This window comes from Phyllopteryx taeniolatus, chromosome 2, assembly GCF_024500385.1.
Source record: "Phyllopteryx taeniolatus isolate TA_2022b chromosome 2, UOR_Ptae_1.2, whole genome shotgun sequence".
NCBI lineage: Eukaryota > Metazoa > Chordata > Actinopteri > Syngnathiformes > Syngnathidae > Phyllopteryx > Phyllopteryx taeniolatus.
The window spans coordinates 16,726,152-16,750,829 of record NC_084503.1 but is presented as its reverse complement, the minus strand read 5'-3'; the positions used below and the strand labels follow the sequence as shown (position 1 = coordinate 16,750,829).

The 24,678-nt window shown below is 41.8% G+C and overlaps 1 protein-coding gene across 5 annotated transcripts in view; it reads left to right on the top strand.

Moving 5' to 3' along the window:
* pcdh17 (protocadherin 17) overlaps window positions 1–24,678 on the top strand; it is an 87,365-nt gene that overhangs the window by 52,250 nt on the left and 10,437 nt on the right. For 3 of the 5 annotated variants that reach the window (XM_061762934.1, XM_061762928.1, XM_061762927.1), the window contains exon 5: window positions 10,486–21,219. The exons of 1 other annotated variant lie outside the window; for it this stretch is intronic. In XM_061762934.1, the coding sequence (XP_061618918.1) occupies window positions 10,486–11,177 (692 nt within the window). In that variant the 3' untranslated portion in view covers window positions 11,178–21,219. Of the gene's footprint in view, window positions 1–10,485; window positions 21,221–24,678 lie in introns of those variants that run through there. One more of the 5 variants, XM_061762941.1, reaches the window with a different exon arrangement.

Here is a 24,678-nt window from a genome sequence, read left to right as displayed (position 1 = left end):
GCAGACAGCGCTGCTTGCTCATCATTGACTAGGCTTTGTGTGTTTGTTTTTGTTTGAACATGAGCTCCCGCTCCCTGTCCTGCTCCTCTTGAGTTTGTTTCCCTCGCTCTACTCTGCATAAATGCTCTCTCTTCAGGGTGTTCTTTGAACAATTTAGCCAGGCATTAGCTGATGGAGGGCCCTGTGGTTTGTGCAGGAATGCCTGATGAGAGGACATGTTTGATCCTGCGATATATGTCCTTGGTTGCGTTTCAGTATCACCAACCACCAGGCTCCCCTACTGTTGCTGCCAAGCATTCCCTGCTATGCATCACCATTCTCTTGCCTCCCACTGAGATAAAAGCTATTACACCGGAAAAAAATATCCCTTTCTTCTTAATTCTCGGCGAAGCCGCCCACAGGCCTATTCTCCCAATACTTCACCACATTCTCTAGGACTTTGGAATGAGCAATTGTATGTTGTTAACAAGCATACAGTATTTCATTACACAAATATTGTTTGATACAGCTACATTGCCTACATTTTTACTTTGCACTTCGAAAGAGTAAAGTCTGAATTTCTTAATATGAATATTTAAATGATGTATTTATTTGTAATAGGTCCTGACATAACTAAAAAAAGACAGGTCCCTGTTGAAAACACCAAAACCGCAGCTTTGCATATATATATTTGTATGACCTCAAACAAAAAAAGAGCACAACCCTTATTTACACTTCTGTAGTGAAAAATAACAGCACTATCAAAGTGGTAGTACTTTCATAGTACTGTAGTAATATAATAACTTTCACCTCCATTTAGCAAAACTAAACTTTGCAATAGCTTCATACACAGTCATTGCATGGGTTTGTGTCAGCTGTATACCTTTTTGCATAATAGGATATATTCAGTCATTTAGTTAAAAAAATCAACAGAATATGCTGTACAAATGGACTTCTTAAAGCTTTGTGAATAATTTGGACTTTTAGTCTATGCAGTGAAATGATGTGTTAGTGACCATGATCTAATCAATTTTATGCTAACTGCTCTCTAAAATATAGTTTGCAATAGGCCTACAAATTACAATCATCCTTATTTCATCAACTGGTGAACTGAGACCCGTTTTCTATTGACGATTCAGTTTAGACTTTTTCATCTGTGCAGTTCAAATATTTAGTTATCTGATTGTTGGGAGCACAAGAAGATGGGCCTGCATGCATCAGATGGGCTAAACAGCAGTAGGCGAGGAGATTAAAAAGACAATAATACACGCACACACACACACGCGCGCGCGCGCTCAGTGGGCTCCCTCAGGTGAGCAGGTGCATATGTGGTCTGTCACAGATGCTCTCAACAATTTGTCAGCTGCCGTTCCTCCTGTCCGCCCTGGATTGTGAGGGAGGGGTGGGAGTTGGGTGGTCGGGGTTGGAGTTGAGTGGGGGGGGGGGGGGAGGGGCAATATTTCATATGACGCTTTACTATAACTCTCAGTGCTTTGGGATTAAGATTACAGCCCTTGTATGTCAGACAGGCAAACAGATTTTTTTGACTATTTGATTATTAATAAATATTTTATTATTATTATATGCTCTTGTTGAGTCTGTTTTCGTGATATTATGATGAGAATTTTGAATAAAAAGTGGCAAGTAGGCAATAAATCGGAGACTCATATTTTTTGGTTACTTAAAGCATTTTATTTATCAATTTCCAATTTAGGATGTCCACAGCTTTTCATTTTTCTTTCTCTCGCTGTCTTTTTTTTAATTGCTTCACTGGGGATTGCACACACATTGCACTGCGCTCGCACAGGCATGACAATACTCATGGTGATAGAAAACAGTCATTTTGCATGTTTAACCTTTCATACAATTTCCTACTCAATACTTGGGAGAAGACCATGATTTTGTCCCATGCTCACCTTGTTGTAACACACTGTAAACAGTTTCCTTCCACCCTCTCCACACAAGAAGCACTGTGTGTGACGGAGGTACATTAATCACAGGGATGGGTAATAACGCGAAGAGGTTTGGAGAGGAAGGGCCATGGTGGCAAAAAGTGTGGTTAGGGAAATCACACGTTGCTTTATGACACACACGGATACACAAACAGTTTGATACATTCACTGGTTGATGTGCACAGGCTACCTGCACTATACTGAGCTTCACTTCCTAGAAATTTGAAACATTGAATTTAGAAAAGAAGGGAAAAAACCTGGCCGGCATGGTGGCCGACTGGTTAGCACATCGGCCGCACAGTTCTGGGGACCAAGATTCAAATCCGGGCCCCGCCTGTGTGGGGTTTGCATGTTCTCCCCGTGCCTGGGTGGGTTTTCTCTGGGCACTCCGGTTTCCTCCCACATCCCAAAAACATGCGTGGTAGGTTGATTGAAGCCCCTAAATTGCCGGTAGGTGTGAATGTGAGTGCGAATGGTTGTTTGTTTCTATGTGAATTTCTTTTCTGACCCATTTAGATTTTTTTTATTATTATTCCTAATATCCACATCATACAATTTAATGTGGGAATAGGTTGTGAGATAAAAATGGGTTGAAAATGGATAATAATTGAGATCCACAAAACAGCTCCCCGTGGTCTTGGTCTGCAGGACAACACACACACACACACACACACACACACACACTACAGAAAGAATGAAACTATTTCATTTTAAATTGAAAAGGTAAGCCAACAAAGAGAATTTTAGAAAACTACATGGTCATTGTGAGAAAAATATTGCTTTGCACTTATAAAATGAATATATTCTGTTCTTTTGATCATAACATCATATGAACTCTAGCTCTAGTGAAGACAAAGAAAAGGTCATCTTGCTTCTGTCTCCTTGTTTCTCTCTCTGATTCCCAAGTATTGCAAAACAGACAAAACATAATGTTTGGAAGAAGCTGCGTCATGGCAGGAGATAACTGCCTGATTCAGTATTGTATATATGACTATACGTAACTGTAATAGGGAAGCACTTCCTGATTTGCTCTCATTTTAATTGTACTCAGCACATTCTTTTTAATCTATTTGTAAATTGTATTGAAGAATTCATTCAGACTTATCATAGCGGTGTGAAAGTGGTTAGTACGTCTGCCTTGTGGTCAAGAGGTTTTCAGATTGTATCTCGCCTTGAAACTTCCCTTGTGGAGTTTGTTGGCATGTTGTCCCTATGCTTACTTGGGTTTTTGCTGGTACTCTGGCTTCCTCCCACAGTCCAAAGGGGAAAAAAACAAAAAAACACCCGGAACTCTAATGAGGAAAAATTTGATAGAAAATGCTTTGATGTTTTTCTGTTTGTGCTATGAGTGAAGGTCTACATGTCTATGTTAGCTTCCTGCGCTCACTAGCTAGCCAGCAACTGGTTAATCATCACATGCTTGACATTTGGGAACAAGAGATGTTTTTCTTACATTAGTGGTCCACTTAATTATATACTTGTGTGACAGTTTACCATTAAAAAAAGATAGCTGTGATACCCTTCTTCAATCGTCATTAAAAGTATAGGCGTGTTCAGATCAATACTAATTAATACTTCTGTCTATAGGTAGTTGAATTTTGTTTTGAAAATTAACCAAAACCAAATTTGACCAGCGTCACAAACCAGTTGTGTTGGGACTATGAGATACTACTGTACAGGGGCGAGTCTAGGTTGAGTACTTTGGTTAGGCTGAGCCAATGACCTAATTTTGGAAAGTACCCTTCTGAAATTTGATCAAACTTTTTAGACCTTGAAAAAGACCTTTTTTTTTTCTACCCAAAATAGGGATAGCCTTGCCTGTGTGGAGTTTGCATGATCTCCCCGAGCCCGTGTGGGTTTTCTCCGGGCACTCCGGTTTCCTCCCACATCCCCAAAACATGCACGGTAGGTTAATTGAAGACTCTAAATTGCCCCAAGGTGTGGATGGATGTTTGTTTATATGTGCCCTGCGATTGGATGGCGACCAGTGCAGGGTGTACCCCGCCTCTCGCCCAGAGTCAGCTGTGATAGGCGCCACCATGCCCGCAACCCTAGTGAGGATAAGCGGTACGGAAAATGGATGAATAACAACAATAATAGCGGCATGGTGGCCGACTGGTCAGCTTTTGATTTGAGTAACAGACAACACTGTTGAAATATAGTACAAGTATATACACAAAAATTAAACGAAGACAAACTTATTATCATGCAATAATGTTTATATAATAATATATATATACTATATGCTACTGGCAATTATTTTTATTTTTTTATTTTATGTGACGCGTCTAATTTTAATTAGTTTTGACTAGAAATAAATAAAGAAATAATTTTCTGACCCATACTCTATAAATAAATCAATAAAAAGTAAGAACACACCCTATGTTTTCATAAGATACTTCACGGAGACATTTCATATGGTATCAGATCCACTGGGCAAAAACTATTTGCTATTCAATTAGCTAGCGATCGCTCAAAATGCCTAATTAGCTTTTTAGATAATAGCTACGCAGTACGCACCATTACAAGCCCCTGCATGGATTATTTATGATTTAATATGGATTTGGTGAAGGGCAAGTCACCATCAAACACACGTCGGCTCCGTATAGGCCAATGTGTGGCAAGAATAAAGTACATGCGAGGTCTTCTAGTGACTTAGTTGCAGTGTGTTTAAACTTCTGGTCTGCTTTTTATTTTGTGGGTTGCTGATGGATTGATGATAACTGTATTTTGTGGTAGGAATATTAGAAGAGTGTTGTATTAATGACAAGTTTGTCAGAAAATCTTTTTTTTATTCGACATGGAACATGTTTATAATTGTTTTCTTGTTGCGTTACGGTGCTAATAAACACAGGTACAGCATTTTGAGTATTTGCAGATGCATGCACTCACCTCATAGCATTTGGCTGTAGCCATCTCAAACTACCCTGACCTTTACTTTTCAGCCCACCTTGTTTCTTCCTCAGATGACTGCTTCAACATGGGAAATGTCAGGCTCCCTTTGCTTGGGCGGTTTGGCTTCTTCAATCATTTGCAAATTGTTAAGATCGCCTCTACAGCTTAGGAGGCAAGTCTCTCAGGACTGTAGGCTGCTGACCCACTACACAGCAAAGATAAGCCTACCATGTGCGCTCACATTCACTCGGCATCACGCCAATAAAAAAATTGCATTAGTCCCATGTTTATGTTTTGGTACTGTAAATGTCTATATATTGCAAAAAGTAATTGATATAAGTACACAATAGACAGTCTTTGTCATGTGTGTGTGTGTTCCGGGTTTTGTCTTCCCCCGTTTCACACACACCTGCTCCTGTGAGCATCTTCACCACCTGTGCCTCGTTCACCCTAATTACCTATTGTATTTAACCTCGTGTCTCATTCCCTCTCGTTGCCAGTTCGTTGTACCTTGTCGTCGCGTTCCAGCATTCCTTGTTTCCACGTCACAGACTCAGTAAGACTTGGCCCTGTTCCGATTATCGACCTTGCCTCCTTGCCTCATGTTTTTGGATACTGTTGCCTTTCTTGAATTGCCTGCCTGTGTACCGACATATGCCCGTCTATTAAACCTCTCTTTTTGGAAACTGTCCATTTGTTTTGGAGTCGTGCATTTTTGGGTCCTATCCTCTGTTCCGTTCATGACAGAACGAACTGGCCGTTGGTTTCAGGATGAAACCCAGATGACAGACTGACGGTAGCACCTATGAGATTGCAAAACTCCTTCCAAAATTGCGAAATGAATTGGGGACCCCTATCAGACACCACATTCTTGGGGAAACCATGGAACTTGAAAACGTGATTAATCATTATCTCGGCAGTGTCTTTAGCTGAGGGGAGTTTTGGAAGTGCAATGAAGTGTGCCATCTTAGAGAACCTGTCAACAACTGTAAGAATGGTGGTATTGCCTTTAGAGGCCGGTAATCCTGACAGAAAGTTTACGGAAATGTCTGACCAAGGACGTTGTGGTATTGGCAGGGGTCGCAACTCCCCAGAAGGACGTTGATGAGAGGGCTTGTTAGCAGCACATACCTGGCAAGCATTGATGTAATCGATAACATCCCTCCTAACATTAGGCCACCAAAAGCGCTGTTCGACCACTGATTGCGTCTTGGCAATGCCTGGGTGACATACAGTTCGGTTCGTGTGACCCAGTGGATGACTCTTCCCCTTAAGGTCGGAACCACATAAAGCCTGTTTTCACGGCAATCTTCAGGGCTGGGAGTGTTTTTCAGAGGTCCATTAACCGCAGTTTCAATGTCCCAAACAAAAGCGGTAATGAAACATGACTTGGCCAAAATAGTCTTAGGGTCGGACAAAGAATTCTCTTCAGAGAAAATACGTGACAAAGCATCTGGCTTACCATTTTTAGAACCAGGTCGGTAGGATAACGTGAAATTAAATCTAGTGAAGAACAGAGCCCATCTAGCCTGCCTCGCATTTAATCTTTTAGCAGTCTTAATATACTCGAGGTTCTTGAGATCTGTCCATACTAAAAACGGAGTCTGTGCCCCCTCTAGCCAGTGCCTCCACTCCATCAAAGCCACCTTGACTGCCAGCAGTTCACGGTCACCGATGTCATAATTTTTCTCAGCTGGGGTCAGTTTTTTGGAGAGAAAAGCACAAGGATGTAATTTATCATCCTTGAGAGATTCCTGGGAGAACACTGCTCCAATTCCGGCATCAGACGCATCGACTCTACCATAAACTGCTGTTTGAGATCTGGCAAAGTAAGGATGGGAGCAGAGGTAAAGCTTGACTTAAGTTTTTGAAAAGCTGCCTGACAAAGCGGGTTCCATACAAAAGGTTTGTGTGGCGAGGTAAGATCATGCAAAGGAGAGGCTATAGAACTGAAATTTCTGATGAATTTTCTGTAGAAGTTTGCGAACCCTAAGAACCTTTGTACATCTTTGCGTGACGTGGGAGTGGGCCATTTAATAACTGCATCGACTTTGCAAGGGTCCATTTTGACTTCACCTTGAGCCAGGACGAAACCCAGAAAAGAAACGGACGCCTTGTGGAACTCACATTTCTCAGCCTTGACATATAGTTGATTCTGCAATAACTGCTGCAAAACAGAGCGGACATGAATAATGTGAGTCTTCTCATCCGGGGAGAATATCAAAATCCATCCATCCATTTTCTGAGCCGCTTCTCCTCACTAGGGTCGCGGGCGTGCTGGAGCCTATCCCAGCTGTCATCGGGCAGAAGGCGGGGTACACCCTGAACTGGTTGCCAGCCAATCGCAGGGCACATAGAAACAAACAACCATTCGCACTCACAGTCATGCCTACGGGCAATTTAGAGTCTCCAATTAATGCATGTTTTTGGGATGTGGGAGGAAACCGGAGTGCCCGGAGAAAACCCACACAGGCACGGGGAGAACATGCAAACTCCACACAGGCGGGGCCGGGGATTGAACCCGGGGCCTCAGAACTGTGAGGCCGACGCTCTAACCAGTCGTCCACCGTGGAATATCAAAATGTCATCCAAATATACAAAAACATAAATATTCAACATGTCACGCAGGACATCATTGACAAGGTTCTGGAAAACAGCTGGAGCGTTAGTAAACCCAAAAGGCATTACCAAATATTCATAATGTCCCGTTGGTGTGTTGAATGCTGTTTTCCATTCATCCCCCTCCCTTATCCTGACTAGATGATATGCATTTCTTAAGTCCAGTTTGGTGAAAATCTTGGCTCCCTCCAGGAACTCAAAGGCGGTGGAGATGAGAGGAAGAGGGTACCGTTTTTTTACCGTGATCTCGTTGAGACCCCGGTAATCGATACATGGTCACAGGGTCTTGTCTTTCTTGTCCACAAAGAAAAATCCTGCTCCTGCAGGGGATGAAGATGGGCGAATGATCCCGGCTGCCAGTGATTCTTCCACGTTGCGCATCCAGAGGCCCCAGGGCCGTCTGGGGCCGGCCGTTAAGGGGGGGGTACTGTCATGTGTGTGTGTGTTCCGGGTTTTGTCTTCCCCCCTGTTTCACACACACTTGCTCCTGTGAGCATCTTCACCACCTGTGCCTCGTTCACCCTAATTACCTATTGTATTTAACCTCGTGTCTCATTCCCTCACGTTGCCAGTTCGTTGTACCTTGTCGTCGCGTTCCAGCATTCCTTGTTTCCACGTCACAGACTCAGTAAGACTTGACCCTGTTCCGATTATCGACCTTGCCTCCTTGCCTCATGTTTTTGGATACTGTTGCCTTTCTTGGATTGCCTGCCTGTGTACCGACCTATGCCCGTCTATTAAACCTCTCTTTTTGGAAACTGTCCATTTGTTTTGGAGTCGTGCATTTTTGGGTCCTATCCTCTGTTCCGTTCATGACAGTCTTCCATTTGTTACAGAATCATTAAGGAAATGCTATTAAGTGATACCACGCATGAGGGACCCAAACAGGCTTTTCACGAAGATCCGCAATACTAATTTTAACAGGACCAATGTGTCATGGCGTAGACTGTTTTAAGACGCTGTTTTTTGGACCATAAATATTCTTTGTCGTGTTCCGGTATTGTTGGGTCCTAATTATACCTAGGGGAAAATTATCAGTAATTCAAACATGGAATATTTTTTTGTTGTTGTGTTTTTTAAGGCGGCACGGTGGATGACTGGTTAGAGCGTCGGCCTCACAGTTCTGAGGACAGGGGTTCAATCCCCGGCCCCGCCTGTGTGGAGTTTGCATGTTCTCCCCGTGCCTGCGTGGGTTTTCTCCGGGAACTCCGGTTTCCTCCCACATCCCAAAAACATGCATGGTAGGTTAATTGACAACTCTAAATCGCCCGTAGGTGTGAATGTGAGTGTGAATAGTTGTTTGTTTGTATGTGCCCTGCGATTGGCTGGCAACCAGTTCAGGGTGTACCCCGCCTCCTGCCCGATGATAGCTGGGATAGGCTCCAGCACGCCCGCGACCCTAGTGAGGAGAAGCGGCTCAGAAAATGGATGGATGTATTTTTTAACACAAGCTAGTATTGCATTGTCATAATTACCTTATATACAAAATAAAATGCAGTTAGACTCAGACACACAAAACATCCTCATGTGGATCAGCAGCAAATTGCACACCTTCATAGGTATGTTCCTGTATGAGCCTCATACCGGTCTGCGCAAATCTGGGTATTCTGGTGCAATGAGTGTTTGTCCTTGGCGATGCACCCGGCTGAGTGACAATTTGGTGGCAGAAAGTCGGTCTTAACCTAGCTCAGACCACATCTAACTGCCGGTGAAAACTAGAACTCGATTTTGCGAATGTGATCTGGGCACTGGCATACATACCGAGTTCCGCAGACACATTTAAGTTAGAGTTTATCACCAGCTCATTCTGTATTTAATAAGGGTACCTGCTCACATTGTCTGTTGCCACACCGACCAAGAGCAGTGGCAATGCTCCACTCACACACGGATGGCTGCGATTATGCATCATCGTCTTCCGTACAGAGATGTCTCCAGGTGAGACGTTGCGAGAGTCATTGCGCCATATTAAAAGGGAATGACAAGAGCTGCTTTGATTGGCGGCGAATTAAGTCAGCTGCAAACACTCCCACAGTGGCGCAGCCCACCCACTCTCGGATCTGTCGGGCTGCACTGGTCTACGAAATTAACAGCACCCGTCTAACCCCCCACGGCGGACAGTTACACTGCCCAATGCGCCAGATTTACTTAGTTCGTTAAACTGGGGCCCGTGGTATTATAAATGTTCTGTAGTTTTAAAACGTTAATTTGTTTATCAGTAATAATACAGACCTACATTAATGACAGGGCTCCGTTGTGTATACTAATAGTGAAACTGATGAATGCCTTATAGGATAGCAGAAAAAAAAACCTGTTAAGACATTTAGTCCAACTTGGTACAAGACGTGAAGGAGCAATTACAAAAAGATCAATTTGATTTTTATACGACCACGCAAGGAATTCATTCACTTACAGTATTTACATCTGTTGGAATCCTTCTATCTTTCTATCCCATCTCAAAAACATTTGTGGGACACAATCTGTTTTTTCTTTCACTTTATGCCAAGCAGGAGAAACTAACTGTTCCTTTTCTGTTTCTTTTTTTAAATTTTATTTTATTATTGGATTCATTTGACACAGGCATGAGCACTCCCATAATCAGCCAAAGTGTGCATCCTTCTGATAGAGATAAAAGAAAATAATACACACTCGTGTACACACACACACACCAAATTGGGAAAAATGTGAGCCATTTGGCACCGGGTTTCTGTCAAGGGAGGGCTTCAAAGCCCACTGACATGAATTTATGATAACGGTACGATGCCTTTGCCAAACCTCAACTGTTGTTGTTTTTCTCTCAGTCCATCCCCATCACGCCTGTATAAACTGCCATCTCCTTGATCAGAGCTTTGGAAAATGGTAGATAGTGCCCCCTTCCAAGAGTGTTGGAAACGTGTGTGTGGTGACATCCTTTGCTGGAACTTTTTGACTTAGCAAATTTTGCCTCCATCCGTTTGTGTTCACATTAGTTTAATAAGAACACACTCTTAATGTTGCGGTTTACCTTACCATACGTTAATTCTTCTCCACCTTTTCTTTGCAGATGAGGAGTGTTTGAATTGTACTGAGGAGTGCCGAGTACTGGGTCATTCTGACCGCTGCTGGATGCCACAGTTCCCTGCTGGAGGAAACCAGGCAGAGGGTGTTGATTACCGCAATAACATGTTTGTGCCAGCAGGGATGGAAAGCGTGCCTGAGACGGAGACCTTCGAGACTGTCAACCCCAATGGCAAAAAAACATTCTGCACATTTGGCAAGGAGCGCCGTGATCACACCATCCTCATAGCAAACGTTAAGCCCTACTTAAAGGCAAAACGGGCCCTCAGCCCATTGCTCCAAGAGGTTCCTTCGGCATCAGGGAGTCCAGTCAAGGGGTGTTCCACCACATGTTCCTCAGTTAAAAGTCCGGCTGATGGGGCTGAAGGCAAACCTCCTCTTGCCACCTGCTCCGGCTACTATGGCCCTCCTGATGGCCAGTACCTGTCGCCCACCAAACAAAACAGGGAGCAAGGGGTCTACCCACCGTTGCCTCCTTCAGACCCAGTGGCCAAAGTGCTTGCCGAGGCCCGCACCAGAATCAGTCAAGAAAACAGAGGAGAAATGGAGTGTGCGCTGGAGCAGGTGGAGCCTGATGTGAGTCGTGATGGAATGGATGCTGACCAGGTGGTCAGAGACATTGACAAGCTTTTGCAGGACTGCAGAGGAAATGAGGCCACTGGCACACTGAGGAAGTGATACAACAGACAAATTAAAAGGAGGAAAGAACATTGAGTGTGAAATAAGAAAGACTCTCATGCCAAAACTGTCACCAAAAGTAATACAAACGTTTAAATTTCTCATGTTTTTCTCATGGTATGCAAAAATACCAACCCTGAACTGACTATGAGAACATTTATTATGAGTCATTTAAAAGCAGTTCAAATGACAAACTCCTTACCAAGAAACAAATATATATACTGGGACATCTGAAACCTGCTGAATTTCTATGTTCCTTGTGTTTCTGATTTTCAAGAAAATAGCAGAGGATTGAGCCTCTGGCATCTTGCAAGATATTATCGAAGTGCCCACCAGCTCATGAGTTTGTTTTTCAAAGTCTCTCGTGAAATCCTACATATGTGTTTGGAGGTGAATTTATTTTATGGGATGGCCATAGACAATGGAAAAGGAAAGGACTTTATAATGTCAGACATAGCAATCTACGTGATGACAGACATGGATTCTGATATTGGGACAGTAACAGGCCAAAATACACAAAACAACCTTACGTTTGGTGACTTTAATGTTGGTGTTTAACGTGATGGATTATGTGTGTAAACCCGAAGGGATTGGAAAACAGGGCTTTGATGGAAAGATTGTGATCTTTTTGGACTGGTTAGGATTAGAGGAGACTAATGCGCCGCTGAACGAGAATTTCAGTGTAACCATGTTTTTCAGCTACCATTTGTTGCCGCGTGTAAGCTGTGTCTGTCTCACGCTTCTATTCAAGCATTTATGATGCTGACCGGTGTCGTCGCACGCACCACTTCTATACGCCGACACGCTCACAAGCACTGACGCCCTACACTACACACACTGATGCACACACACACACGCTGGCCACTTGTGTAATTGTCGTATACATGTACATCATCAGTTTTCAGTCCTTTGTGTACAGTGAATTTTCATGTGTGTGGCAATGCCTTCAGGCAATCACAAGTTGTATAAAAAGGGACATTTTTCCTCAACTGTAAAAAAAAAATCTATATGATTATATAGATACCTATATGTAAGATTCCATGTATAATGTCCTAATAACAAAATATTTATACATTTTATATATATAAAAAAAAAAGAAAGAAATGAGGAATCTCAGCAAAAAGTGTCCTTGAGTTAAGGCCAAGAGTGGGGTAATAACTCAGAACTACAAAGGAGACTGCCTCTGTTTTGATGACAAATATTCAAAAAAATAATAAAGGAAATGTCCCTTCACATTATCACTATACATACAATCATTATATGTGTAAATGTGTTCAATTTAGATGTGTCGACATCAAAAAAAGACATTTTTATTCATTTTATTACAATTTATGTGCATTTGAGCCAAATTGTTATGTGGACAAAAGCTATATTGTGTATTTTATGAAATTAATATATAGTTGTGTTGCAAAATACATGGGCTTATATTGTATTTGGCAAAAGTTGCCTTAGTAGCTGTCGAACTCTGTGAGTTTGCTTTAGTTTGGGAATTTGTTGGTGTTTTGTTTTCCTCCCTTTTCTGCATCTTTGCCGACTGGCTTCAGTGCTTTTGAGATGTTTTCCCTGAGATTCAGCTGTATTTACCACAATAACCTTTGAAAGCTTAATGAGCCAGCTAGCAGATTTACAACACAACACAAAACTCACCAACAACAATAACACAAAAAAAGCAAAGACCACAAAATAACTATTGGTATTTTTAAGGAGCCGATTTTTTACAGGGCAGCTATTTACTTTAACAAGAGCTAGTATGCAAATTTTTGTGTTCAATATGTTTTTTACTTTCAATTCCCCAAAAAAATAAGAAACCTGCCATATGGAAAATAGTGATTTTCTTAGTGCTCATCAAACTGCCTTACTGTCTCTGCGGAGAGCTTTCATTATCTGTGGAGCTTATGACTGCTTATGAGACCCTGGTCTACCAGAATGTGCATTTTCTATAAAGGACCAAAGGAGGTCCCCCTTCAGCAGTCCCTGTTAGTAATGTATGTACTCCTTCTCAACACATGCTAGAATTCTCCTAGAAACTGGACATCTGAAATGATCTGCTCAGAACTCGATGTCTTAGCTATTTAGGTACATCATAGTATATTCACATTGAGGCTTTCTTAAAATATAGACACATACATTTATTTTTTTCAAATCTTGGCAAATTTTGGCCACTCTGTGAAATAATAATGAGAGGTGCTTTTTCTAATGTTCTTTGACGGTAAAATCAACCCAACAGTAGGCATGTTTTAACCACAAATCCATGTATGATGCACCCCTGAGAGGGAACAGTGACTTACTGTACATTCATTTAGCTCCTGATGTGTTATACTGGGAAATGTGTAATGTGAGTTTTGACAGCAAGAATAATATTTTCCATCCTGCATGACAAGCCACATCAGAGTACATTTCTTTTCATGTCACGTTTTAATGACGTTGCTGGTTTTGAACGTCCTTGTGTCACTCTGCCTTCCTCATGGTGAGGTATTTCTCTTTTTGTTTGCATATTTTGTCCTTCTGTTCCTGTGTTTGTTTTCTTGGCAATTAGTAGGAAATTATCAATTGCATTTCAAACTCTTTTTGGTCTGTAAAGTATGGATTTCTGATTTACTTTGCTGTTTTCCTCAGAGATGGCAGTAGCTGCTTTCGAGTAGGCTTGGAGGATTTGGCTTAAGGGAAAGTATTTATGGTTACTTAAAATGGGAGGTTTTTTTGCCTCTCTTGATTAATCAAGTGACCCTGACATTTGCATCATACACACAGTAGAAACAGTTCAAATGTGCTGTTCAAAATACCCCCGCACAAAGAAGCCACCACTTCAGCAACACACTGCCTTCCATTGACATGCAAAGGCCCTTAAAGGTAAACTCAAGGGTGAAAATTAGGACAAAGCACTACCTAGAAAACTGTGACACTGCTTGTGAACTTGTCTTTGTGTTATTTCTTCTTTTTAGCGCATTGTGCCCCGTCTTCATGCAGGATCAAGCAGTTTTCGCCATATTCATCTGCTTTATTTTATTCCATGTCAAGTTTAACAAAATATCTATTTTTTTGCTGTTAAATGTGTGGTATTTAATTTTAATACTACATAAACCTGATTTTCCTGCAAGTCATGTGTTTGGGAAATATTGCACGATTTAATAATTTTTTATACCCACAGCTGAGTGCTGTCCCCTCTAATGGTGTTTCCCTGGTCCCATGAACTGTCTGTTCATGTGCAAACCTAGGCCAGAAAGGAGCTGGTTCTTGTGTATGGAAGGAACTCTTTAAAGCCATGGCTCCTCTCCTGGGCTATTTGCTGTCTAATAGTGCAAGGCCTGATGCTGAGGTCAGCACATAATAGGAGATGGAGCGTGATGCGAGGTCTCTCACATTATGCTATCATTCACAGCTGGCAGTGTATTTCTCAAATCTGAAATGGGCTATTTTAGCACACTGTCTGGTTTTACCAAGTTTTTAGGATAAGGCCTTGTTGAATGTGGCTCACTGTCATATTCACACTCACACCGTTGCAGGTACAAACACACCCATAACAGGCTGCTTTTTCAGTCACAACAAGCATCCAGTGTTTGTCAGTGTCATCTTCCCCCTTCCCCCAAAACTGCACTGCACAGAATATTGCTTCACGCTACAACAGGCAACTGGTCAAGACCAGAGAAATCCACATGGATTATTTCAACCGCTATTGTCTAAAGGCTTTGTTCATTGTGAAAAAAAAGTTCAAATAAAAACAAATTAATAATAATAATGTTCTCTTGTAGTCACTGATGGTGCAGTGGTACATTATCCAGACTTGGTGCAGGAAGCATGGGTTCAGTTCCCACTTAGTGATGGTGTGAATGTGAGTCTGAATGGTTGTCTGTCTCTATATGGTGCCCTATGATTGACTACCGACCAGTCCGGTGTGTAGTCTGCCTTTCACCCGAAGTCTGATGATAAAGGCTCCAGATTCCCGTGACCCTAAACAGGAGAAGTGGTGCAGAGAATGGATAGATTAATGTTCTCTTGTTTTGAACCAATGTTTCAACTTTCCCTAGCTGATAACTAAGTTGTTTTGCAGTGTCAGCTTCATTTTGGCAATGATACTGTCCAGAATTAATTCAGGTAATTTCTATGCCAAATGTGCAGCATACACTGTATCTCTGCATCTTCCCAAACATAGGTTTTATAAGAAATTATATGAACCAAGGTTGTTTCTTTCTGCATAAGCAGGTCGGGAATCAAATAATGGATAGCAGAAAAGTACGCTTGAAAGGCACAATCTCATATGAACATTCATAGTAACACTACCAGAAGGCAATCTTTGCTTTTTAATGATGGCGAATATACATTATATTGGTGCTAAAGTGAACAAATGTTGTTCTATTGAAATGGGAAACGGAGAGATCTATTAAACTTAGAGGATCGGGAGTCTTTCATTGGTGACAGTGTTTCAGAATGTATACGGCTGTGGTGTGTGTGTTTGTGTGTGTGTGTTTGAGAGAGAGAGCGGGAGAGAGAGAGGCTCACACAATAGGAATTGGAGTAGAAACACTGATTCGATAACTAAAACTACCATGGTGTGGGCCTGTATGGATGTTGTTGATGGTTCTCTTGCATCAAACAGAAGAAGAAATGGTGACAAAGCATTGTGACTAGCTTCCCCATATACCATATAAATGCAGTTAAAAAGACAATATTAAAGTAGAACAAAACAGACCAAATTGTGTTGTAAATTTGACACATCGCAGAAAAGTCTTAACAAAGCCAGACAATGAATGAATGAATAAAAACATTGCAACGTATGTGAAATCAGGCTTCAAAATGGTCAAGAATTGAGACATTCTTTCAGCTTGCAGATGCCATGGGCATGTCGCTGAATGCTCTGAAAACCCGGCCTCCCCGAAACTTTCAGCTGTCAATCAAATAAGTGCCTTCTCTTACGGCTCCTAAGCAGGGAGAGGAGAATTCCAAGTGACCCACATTGCACTGGCTCTCACGGGCTGAAGAGAAGCAGCCTCTGACCTGGCATAATGACCATAGGCCGCGCCACCCGTACAATTTGACATACTTTGAAATTCAGCGGGACAATACGCTTCTGTGGCCGCCGAAGGGTGCGCCATAAGTGACTACGGCCGCGCACTGGTGTCCCTGGATGATTTTTTTTCTCTCCTCCTGCTCGCCCCACGATGTGCGGCCAGCAACTGTGAGGCCGACGGCCGTAACGCTGTTGTGCCGGAGCTTCATTGGCCTTTCCAACCGTTGTTGGGTTGGCTATGGGCTGCAGAGTGGAAAATCCCGTCCGTTTTGCTGCTGCCTCTCAATGCATGTGGAGCTAGACAGCAGAGACATTGTAGCCCAAAAAACAATACACATTACGCTTCAGGAAAGATACATTTCTTTAATATATTTATAATTCTGCAAAATGGCCACTGGAATTAAGGGAGCTTGGTGTTGATGTAGTGGGGGAGGGGCTCATGCTAGAAAGTATACGCCTCAGTCTGTTCATGTCACGGGGCTAGTTTTTGGCTCTGCCCAAAAAATCCGTCCAAAAGTGATGAAGAAAAACAGTCTTAAGCTATAGCTCAACAATTCAGCACTATATTGTTCTCAGTCTTTACACGTTTTCAGCACTTACCTTCAAACATGTTTAATATATTTAGAAACAAAACACAACAATGAGTGTAGTTCAAATTTAAACAAATTATTTCATGAAAATTCTTAATTTTACCTCTGTGTGCTGTGTCAAAAAAATTGACAACTTTTTCTCTCTTTCATTGAAATATTTCAAGGAGATTGTGACTCTGAGAATTTATACAGCCAAGCAATTCTTAATAATAATAATAAAGTTTATTTATAACAAACTTTACATCAAACAGATTATCTGAAAGTGCAACAGTGAAACATTGAATGAGATAACACTGAGGTACATCATATAACTCGGAAGCATTGAAAGAAATAAATAAAAGAAAAATGTTGTCCACACAAAAGAAAAGGTGCATTTTCAAAGATTTCTAAAAAACATCCACAGTCTGCCCTTAGATGGTCAGGGAGAGTTTTCCACAGACTAGGCGTGGCAGAGCAGAAGGCGATGTCACCCATTGTTCGGGGACTGGTCCTCAAAGGCTGGAGAAGGTTGGCCTGTCCACACCGTAGGTGGCATGTCGAGGAATTGGGGGTGAGAAGTTCTTTCAGGTAGAGGTGGGCAGTGCCATGGAGGCACTGGTGGGACAGCAGGAAGAATTTGCATTTGATCTTGCATTGGACAGGAAGGCAGTGGAGGGATTGGAGGATGGATGTGATGTGATTGCACCTCCACATTCTCATCAGGATCCTGGCAGCACTGTTCTGTATGTACTGCAGCTGCTGGATGGTGTTGTTGGGGATACCTATGAGAAATGTGTTGCAATAGGCCAGCCTGGAGGAGACCAAGGCATTGACAAGATTTTTGGCATCAGAGGGAATGAGTTTGGCGTGGAATTTTGCAATGTTCTTGAGATGAAGACGGAGGTCTTACAGAGGTTTTTATTCCGAGTCTCAAAAGTCAGGTAAGGTCCCATTTTGACATGCTAATTGCTAAGCTATCGTATCAAGCAGTGCAAAACGTGTGAAACAATGCATTTAGTCATATAGGTCTCGCTGGAACCGCGTTTTCTCGAAGAGTAACCAACTTTGAACAACAAAATAACTATCCAATTAATACTTATGTAGAGATATAAATGTAAACTGAAAATTAATTAGTACGTCACTGCACACGTCACTTAATAACGTGGGCAGGTTAAAAGTATATAACTAATACATATTTGTAATATAACCTTTATTAGTCCCACAATGTGGAAATTTGCATCATTTCAGTAGCAGTTGTGGATATAGGAAATATACAGTAAATATGTATTATAAATAGCATGCAAGAGAAGACGTAATTACATTTCTTGTACGTATATAAGAAGTACATTGCACAAAATAGAATCCCAAACTATCATCCATACATAAACTATCCAATTCATTCTATCAGCAATGTTATTTGTTTCTTTGGAAAAATTGAGTGCTGAGTTCTCATTTTGGCCTTTGAGATCTGATTAATCTGCTTTAATTGACTTGTGTTTTTTGTTACCATAGACAGTCCATAGACAGATATTTTTGATGATGTAATTTGTCAAAATTTCATATACTGGTACTTTGATTCATGAAGCAACTGCGTCCACCATTACAAGGTTGATGTAATAAAAACAGTAAAATGACAAATATTGTGTCCACAGTTTATTAACAATTATGATTATGACTGTCGCAGGGAAAAGTTATTGACAACATTTTGAAAATATGGAAATTAAGACACGTTTGGACAAATCGTTCTGGAAGTGAATTTTTAGAGTTTGGGAGCTCTGGAGTGGTGTCTGTGAAAAGGCAGAGTGCCTGAGTGGTCCTGGACAAGGGGTCAACAGTTGTGTTTGTGGGGGCAGAGGCGGCAGAAGGGCTGGAGAGGATGGCGAGTGGGGTGGGAGAGTGTCTGGAAAGTTGGGAGCAGATATTTTCCACTTTTGGAATAAGTTAAGAATATTTTACTGAATAAGTAGATGAATCTGTTACGCCACTCCTGGGAAGTGTCTGGGTGTAGGGGGCTATGGGTTGAGGAGATGATATATAGTAGAGAAAAGTTGCTTGGAGTTTCCAGAGCTATTGTTGATGATGTGGGAGTAGAACCAGGACCGTGTGTCACTGAGGGACTCACTGAAGCCCTTCTGACGTTCACGGTTGGCTGATTTGTTCAAAGTAACTCCCGTGTGCTTGAACCCCCTCTCAAGGGCACTTCCCAATCTTTTCATTTGTTGCAGCTCAGGGGTTGGTGTACCAGGCGGCAGTGTGTGTGAAGGTGACTGTTCTCGACTTGACTGGGGCATGGTGGTCCAGGAGGCTGCTCAGTGATGCATTGTAAAGATCCAGGTAGTTGGTCACTGATGGGTGGGGTTGGCAGAGGAGAGATGCTGGAGGTCAATGATCAGAGAGTCTGTGTTTATGTTTTGGAGGTTCTGGAAACAGACTGTTTTGGGCTTACTGAGGGGGGGGACAAGTTTGCTAGTTCCACAGAAATGACCTGGTCAGACACACCAAGATCGTATACCTGGAGGTTAATGATAAAGGGAGAGTTTTTGATGACCAGAATTAGTTTGTGGGCCCAGGTGTGTGTTGGGACAACAATGTGCTGGGTGAGGTAGAGGCTGGTCAAATGATGGAGAAAACCAGGGACAGAGTGGGAGGAGGGGGTGTTTAAATGAATTTTAAAATCTCTCTGTATGATAATATTGCCTGCAGTTCTGTAATGAGTGGTGAGGCGGTCATGTAGTTCGGGTATGAAATCCGCCAAGTTTGAATCAAGGCAACTGGACTGTTCTTGTCTGTTGAAGATGTTTCACCTTCAATCTAAAATGCTTCTTCAGTTCTAAAAATTTTGGTGTAGAGTCTCCCTATTATTCCTTGGTGGGCGTATTTCTTGGGGTGGTCAACAATAGGTTGTCGTTGCCCGGTGTGGTTAGTGAAACACCAGTCCTGTATACAGTGGAACCTGGATTTATGAACTGAATTGGTTGTTGGATGGGGTTTGTAAATTGAAAAGACTGTAAATTGAACAGAATTCCCCCACTAGAAATAATGTAAACATGAATAATTGCTTTGCACACTTTGAACACACTATAAAGCTATACAAAACGATTTCAAACATGAAAAATCAGCGATCAAAAATCTCAATTAACCAAGTTAACAACAACAAGAGGAACTGTCCTCCTCATCCAAATGCACCTGCTGCTGGCATACTGGAAGGGAAAAGAACAACGTGTCATGGGGTAGAGAGGTGCAGTGTCTAACTCTAAAAAACAGAGGGCAGCGTTCATTGCTTGGCTGCAGAGGAAAGACTTGCATTTTGATGCGAAGAAGAGGACACAATGCGGAAACACAGACATAACAAACATGAACAAAATGTTCTTTTTTTGTGTTTTATAGGGAAATACACACACACACACACAAACAATTTAAATTAAACAGTCCTTTTTGCATCACAACATCAACACACAACCAAACAGTCGTGATGGGTCCGGCAAAACCAATCCGTCGACACATGTGCCGAGTTCATAGGACGAAACATGGTGTCGGTACGCACATCACTTTCAGAAAGTCACGTGACCGATGCAGCCGCTGCTCGTAGCTGTAACTGCATGATGCCATCCCAAACTGTGTTCATAAGGAAATGCATCTGTCTAAGGCAGTGATTCCCAACCAGTGTCCCGTGGCACATTAGTGTGCCATGAGCCCTCTTCAGGTGTGTGGGAATTTATCAAATTTTACTTAATTGCTCAAAAAATTATATTTACAATAAATAATGTATATTTGTTCATCTATTTATGCCAGTGAGGCATAGTGACAGACAGAACAAATGAATGCTCTCCTATTAGATGGCAGGAAGTACATACAGTAATTCATGTATCCACTTTTTGTGACATTTTTGTTTGTTGGCGTGCCATGAGATTTTTCAATTGTGAAATATGTGCCTTGGCTCCATAAAGGTTGGAAATAACTGGTCAAAGGGATGCGTCTCTGCCAAAAGAATCACAGCTCTTTTGAAACACAATTATTTATCTTCAAGCCATTGTGTTACAGAACCCAAAGGAAAATTGGTCTCATATCGCCCCAATAGTATCGGCAAATAAGGTTTTTGTTTTCATTACCTTCTTTCATCATGTTCCTCTCAGTTTCCGCTTGATCCATCAGAATTAAAATCAATTTCAAAGTAACTATAATTTAAATGATTCACTTTATTTTATCAAGGTTAAATGTTCTATTTCTTCGACTGAACCGTCCTAAGTAAGTACAAGCACCTCCTCGCACAAAGAGATTGAGGCATGGAAAATAAGTTATAAATACACTCTGAAAAAACACAGTTGTACAGACATTTTTTTTAAAGTTTGTGTAGAAAATGTTGAGATATAGTTAAATTATATTTATATATTTATATATATATGTAAAATATTTAATGTGTGTGTATACATATATATAAGCCTTTTGGCTGTCACGACAGTTTTTAGGCACACAAGCCCCATTCAGTGTGTTGTGTGAAAGAGAGTGCTCCAAAGCTGGAGAAATCTTTTTTTTTTTTTAAATAAATGTATGAAAAACTATTTTAAAACTTTCTGGGTCAAATAAAACTACATAAGCAACATCACACGCACAATCCCAACACTTTCACTCTGATTTTCACGTTATGACACGTTTGCAATTTTTATTGACTGTATATTTTAAAGATATACCAATGATATTTAAAATTTAGGATTAAGACAATATAACTTACAATAACCGAAATAATATTGTACAATGACGGTTGTCTGCAATACCGACGGTTGTCTGCAATACCGACACAGTATCAATAAAGTTTGCCCAATGTGCCGCAAGGCTTCACGAGGCCTCATCTACCCATCACTACATGACTTCACGAGTCCTTCGCAGCCAGTTGGAAATCACAAAAACCCTTAAAGTGCCAGTAAACAGGCCCAAAAAATGGCATGTAAATTCGACACAGCACAGAGAATAGTAATGTTAACAAGCCTGCCAAATTTGAATTAATTGCCCGTAGGTGTGAATGTGAGTGCGAATGGTTGTCGCTAAGTATATAAAATTGGGCTTCAAAACTTGAAGAATAAGGGCCACCTCTCAGCTCTCAGACGCTGCGGGCGTGTCAAATGGATGCGCCAAAGGGAATCAAACATACTGAGGGGATGATAATTTATACGATGTAAAATTATGTTAGGAGGCTCAACTTCAAAATTGAATGGTTATTGTGGACCATCTATCCATCCATTTTCTGAGCCGTTTATCCTCACAAGGGTCATGGGAGTGCTGGAGACTATCCCAGCTATCTTCAGGCAGGAGGTGGGGGACACCCTGAACTGGTTGCCAGCCAATCGCAGGGCACATACAAACAAACAACCATCCGCACTCACATTCACACCTACGGGCAATTTAGAGTCATCAATTAACCTACCATGCATGTTTTTGGGATGTGGGAGGAAACCGGAGTTCTCGGAGAAAACCCACGCAGGCACGGGGAGAACATGCAAACTCCACACAGGCGGGGCCGGGGATTGAACCCCAGTCCTCAGAACTGTGAGGCAGACTCTCTAACCAGTCGGCTATTGTGGACCATAACCATAAAAATAAGCACACAAGTCAACTTAACCTCATTGTTGGTGACATAATGTCACAGCCGAACACGGCACCTGACGACAGCAGGATGGTAGGAGGAAGCCCAGGTAGTTAGACAGTCGGTACTGCCCCATTCACTCGTATCAAGTGGTGAAAGTCTACAAAACTATCCATCGGAAAATGTGCACTGCAGTCGGCTGGTGGTGTTGATGTTCAGCTCACCATCTGCTTGTGCCTTCAAAAAGTCAATCCATTGCTTTTTTTAAGTTCTTCATTTTTTAGGAGCTTAAAAAACATCACCGAGCTGTTCTGTAAATTGAGGCATCCAGCGAAGATGCATTTTGTAGCCATCGTTAGCTTGTTAACGATGCACGCTGGAGTGGTAAATGGGCTTTGTTATGGCAGCTAAGCAGAGCTAACTCACAACTGAGCAACGTAGCCAAATGAAACAAAATCACTCTGTCGTTATATAGTGGGGGAGGGAACTCGTGCTAGAAAGTATACGCCCCAGCCCCATGAGGTCACGTGGCTGTATTTTAGCCCCGCCTTCAAAAGCAGGAAAATTCAAACGGTGAAAAAGATGCTTAAGCTATATCTATCTCAACAATTCAGCACTATATTGTTATAAGTCTTTGCATATGTTTTCAGCACTTATCTTCAAACATATTTTAATGTATTTAGAAACAAAACACGGATATCTGCTTAGTGCCACTTTAATTTAAACAAACAGGATGGTGCAAATATGAGGAATAAAAAAACTTCACCTTGACTTCTTGGCTTGCAGCTTTGTTTCTTGACAATAAGTCATGTAAGTGCATCGCCTCCTCGCAAATGATAGTCTTGGAAATGCTATCACTCGCTAGCTCTTTTTCATTTCTCTAAAAGAAAAACAGCTTTTCCACTCGGTACAGAAGTTTTGAAGATACTGTAATTAACTCCCTTGGCCATGTCAGCAGCAACAAAACCATCCTTTTTTTTCAACACTAGTGGATATTGTGGACTTATTTCTTCCATACTTGGGAGCAAGCTCTGCAATGCTTGTGCCATTGATATACTGTACAGTACTCCTCACAAATCGTCTTTGTTAAGTCCACAGTGAGTCCCTCCCTCCCTCTTGCCACGCATGTCTGTTGCTTTTCTTTGATGCATATTGAGGAAGCGAAACACAAAAATAAAAGTGGAAAATAAAGAAAAGGCACACTGACGCACTAACCAAAGTAGTGATCGACCGCGACGATGGAGCAGCTGAGAGTGATCCCCCTCCCCACAATGGGCACACCGCCCGGCACAAGATGGATGAATAAAATGTTCGCCCACTGCGACAGGGTTTACCCAGTGGGCAATATTTTTGTTCGTTGTAAATCGAATGGTTTATTTAATTTGTAAATTGGGTTTCTACTGTACTAATCCGTCATTCACACCTTCTTTTTTTGTAGGATAGGTTGTTAGAGCCTCTTTTCCGTCTGTCTGAGGGGCACTCCTTCCTTGTGAATTTTAGGAAGTCCATAAATGCAAGGTATCGCTTCTGTTGGATACTGGCAGTTCCCTGTATTTGCATCTCAAGAAGAACAGACACACCTTTGAGGAAAACAACATCCAAATTCTGTATGAGGAGGACCGCTGGTTTGAAAGTGGTGTAAAGAGAAACCATCTATGTAAAACTAGAAAAGCCACCTCTAAACAGAGAAGGTTTTTAGACATCACCCATTGTCTCCATGTAAGAACTTCCGGACATCTAATACTAAAAAAATCAATACTAAGAAACCACAGCGGCAGCTTAAAAACTCCACTGTGACCCAGTAAACTGTTCCGGCATGAAAGTTTTACAGATCCTCCATTCTGCTTGACCTAACAGCCGACCAGGACAAAAAACAAAACAACATCCTGACATCTCTCCGCCCAAAGGTTGCCTCAATGAATGGGAAGAGTGGTCCTAACAAGCTGATTTGTAACAAGACCTGTGAACGATGGATTGGAATGCAGAATGAATGAATGAAATCCATCAATCCATTCTCTGTTGGAGCCTATCCCAACCTGACTTTGGGCGAGAGGCGGGGTACACCCTAAACTGGTCATCAGCCAATCGCAGACATGAATAAACAAACAACCATTCACACCTATGGGCAATTTAGTCTTCAACTATGCACGTTTTTGGAACGTGGGAGTACCTGGAGAAAACACACGCAGGCACAGGGGAAACATGTCAACTCCACCCAAGAAGGCCGGAGCCTGGATTTGAACCCTTCCTGACAGTCACATCCTTGAGCAGCAGTGTGTCATGTGGCCATGGACTGTATTTCTTACCAAACACAGATTAAGAAGCTGCAAAATAATGTCTCTCGACAGC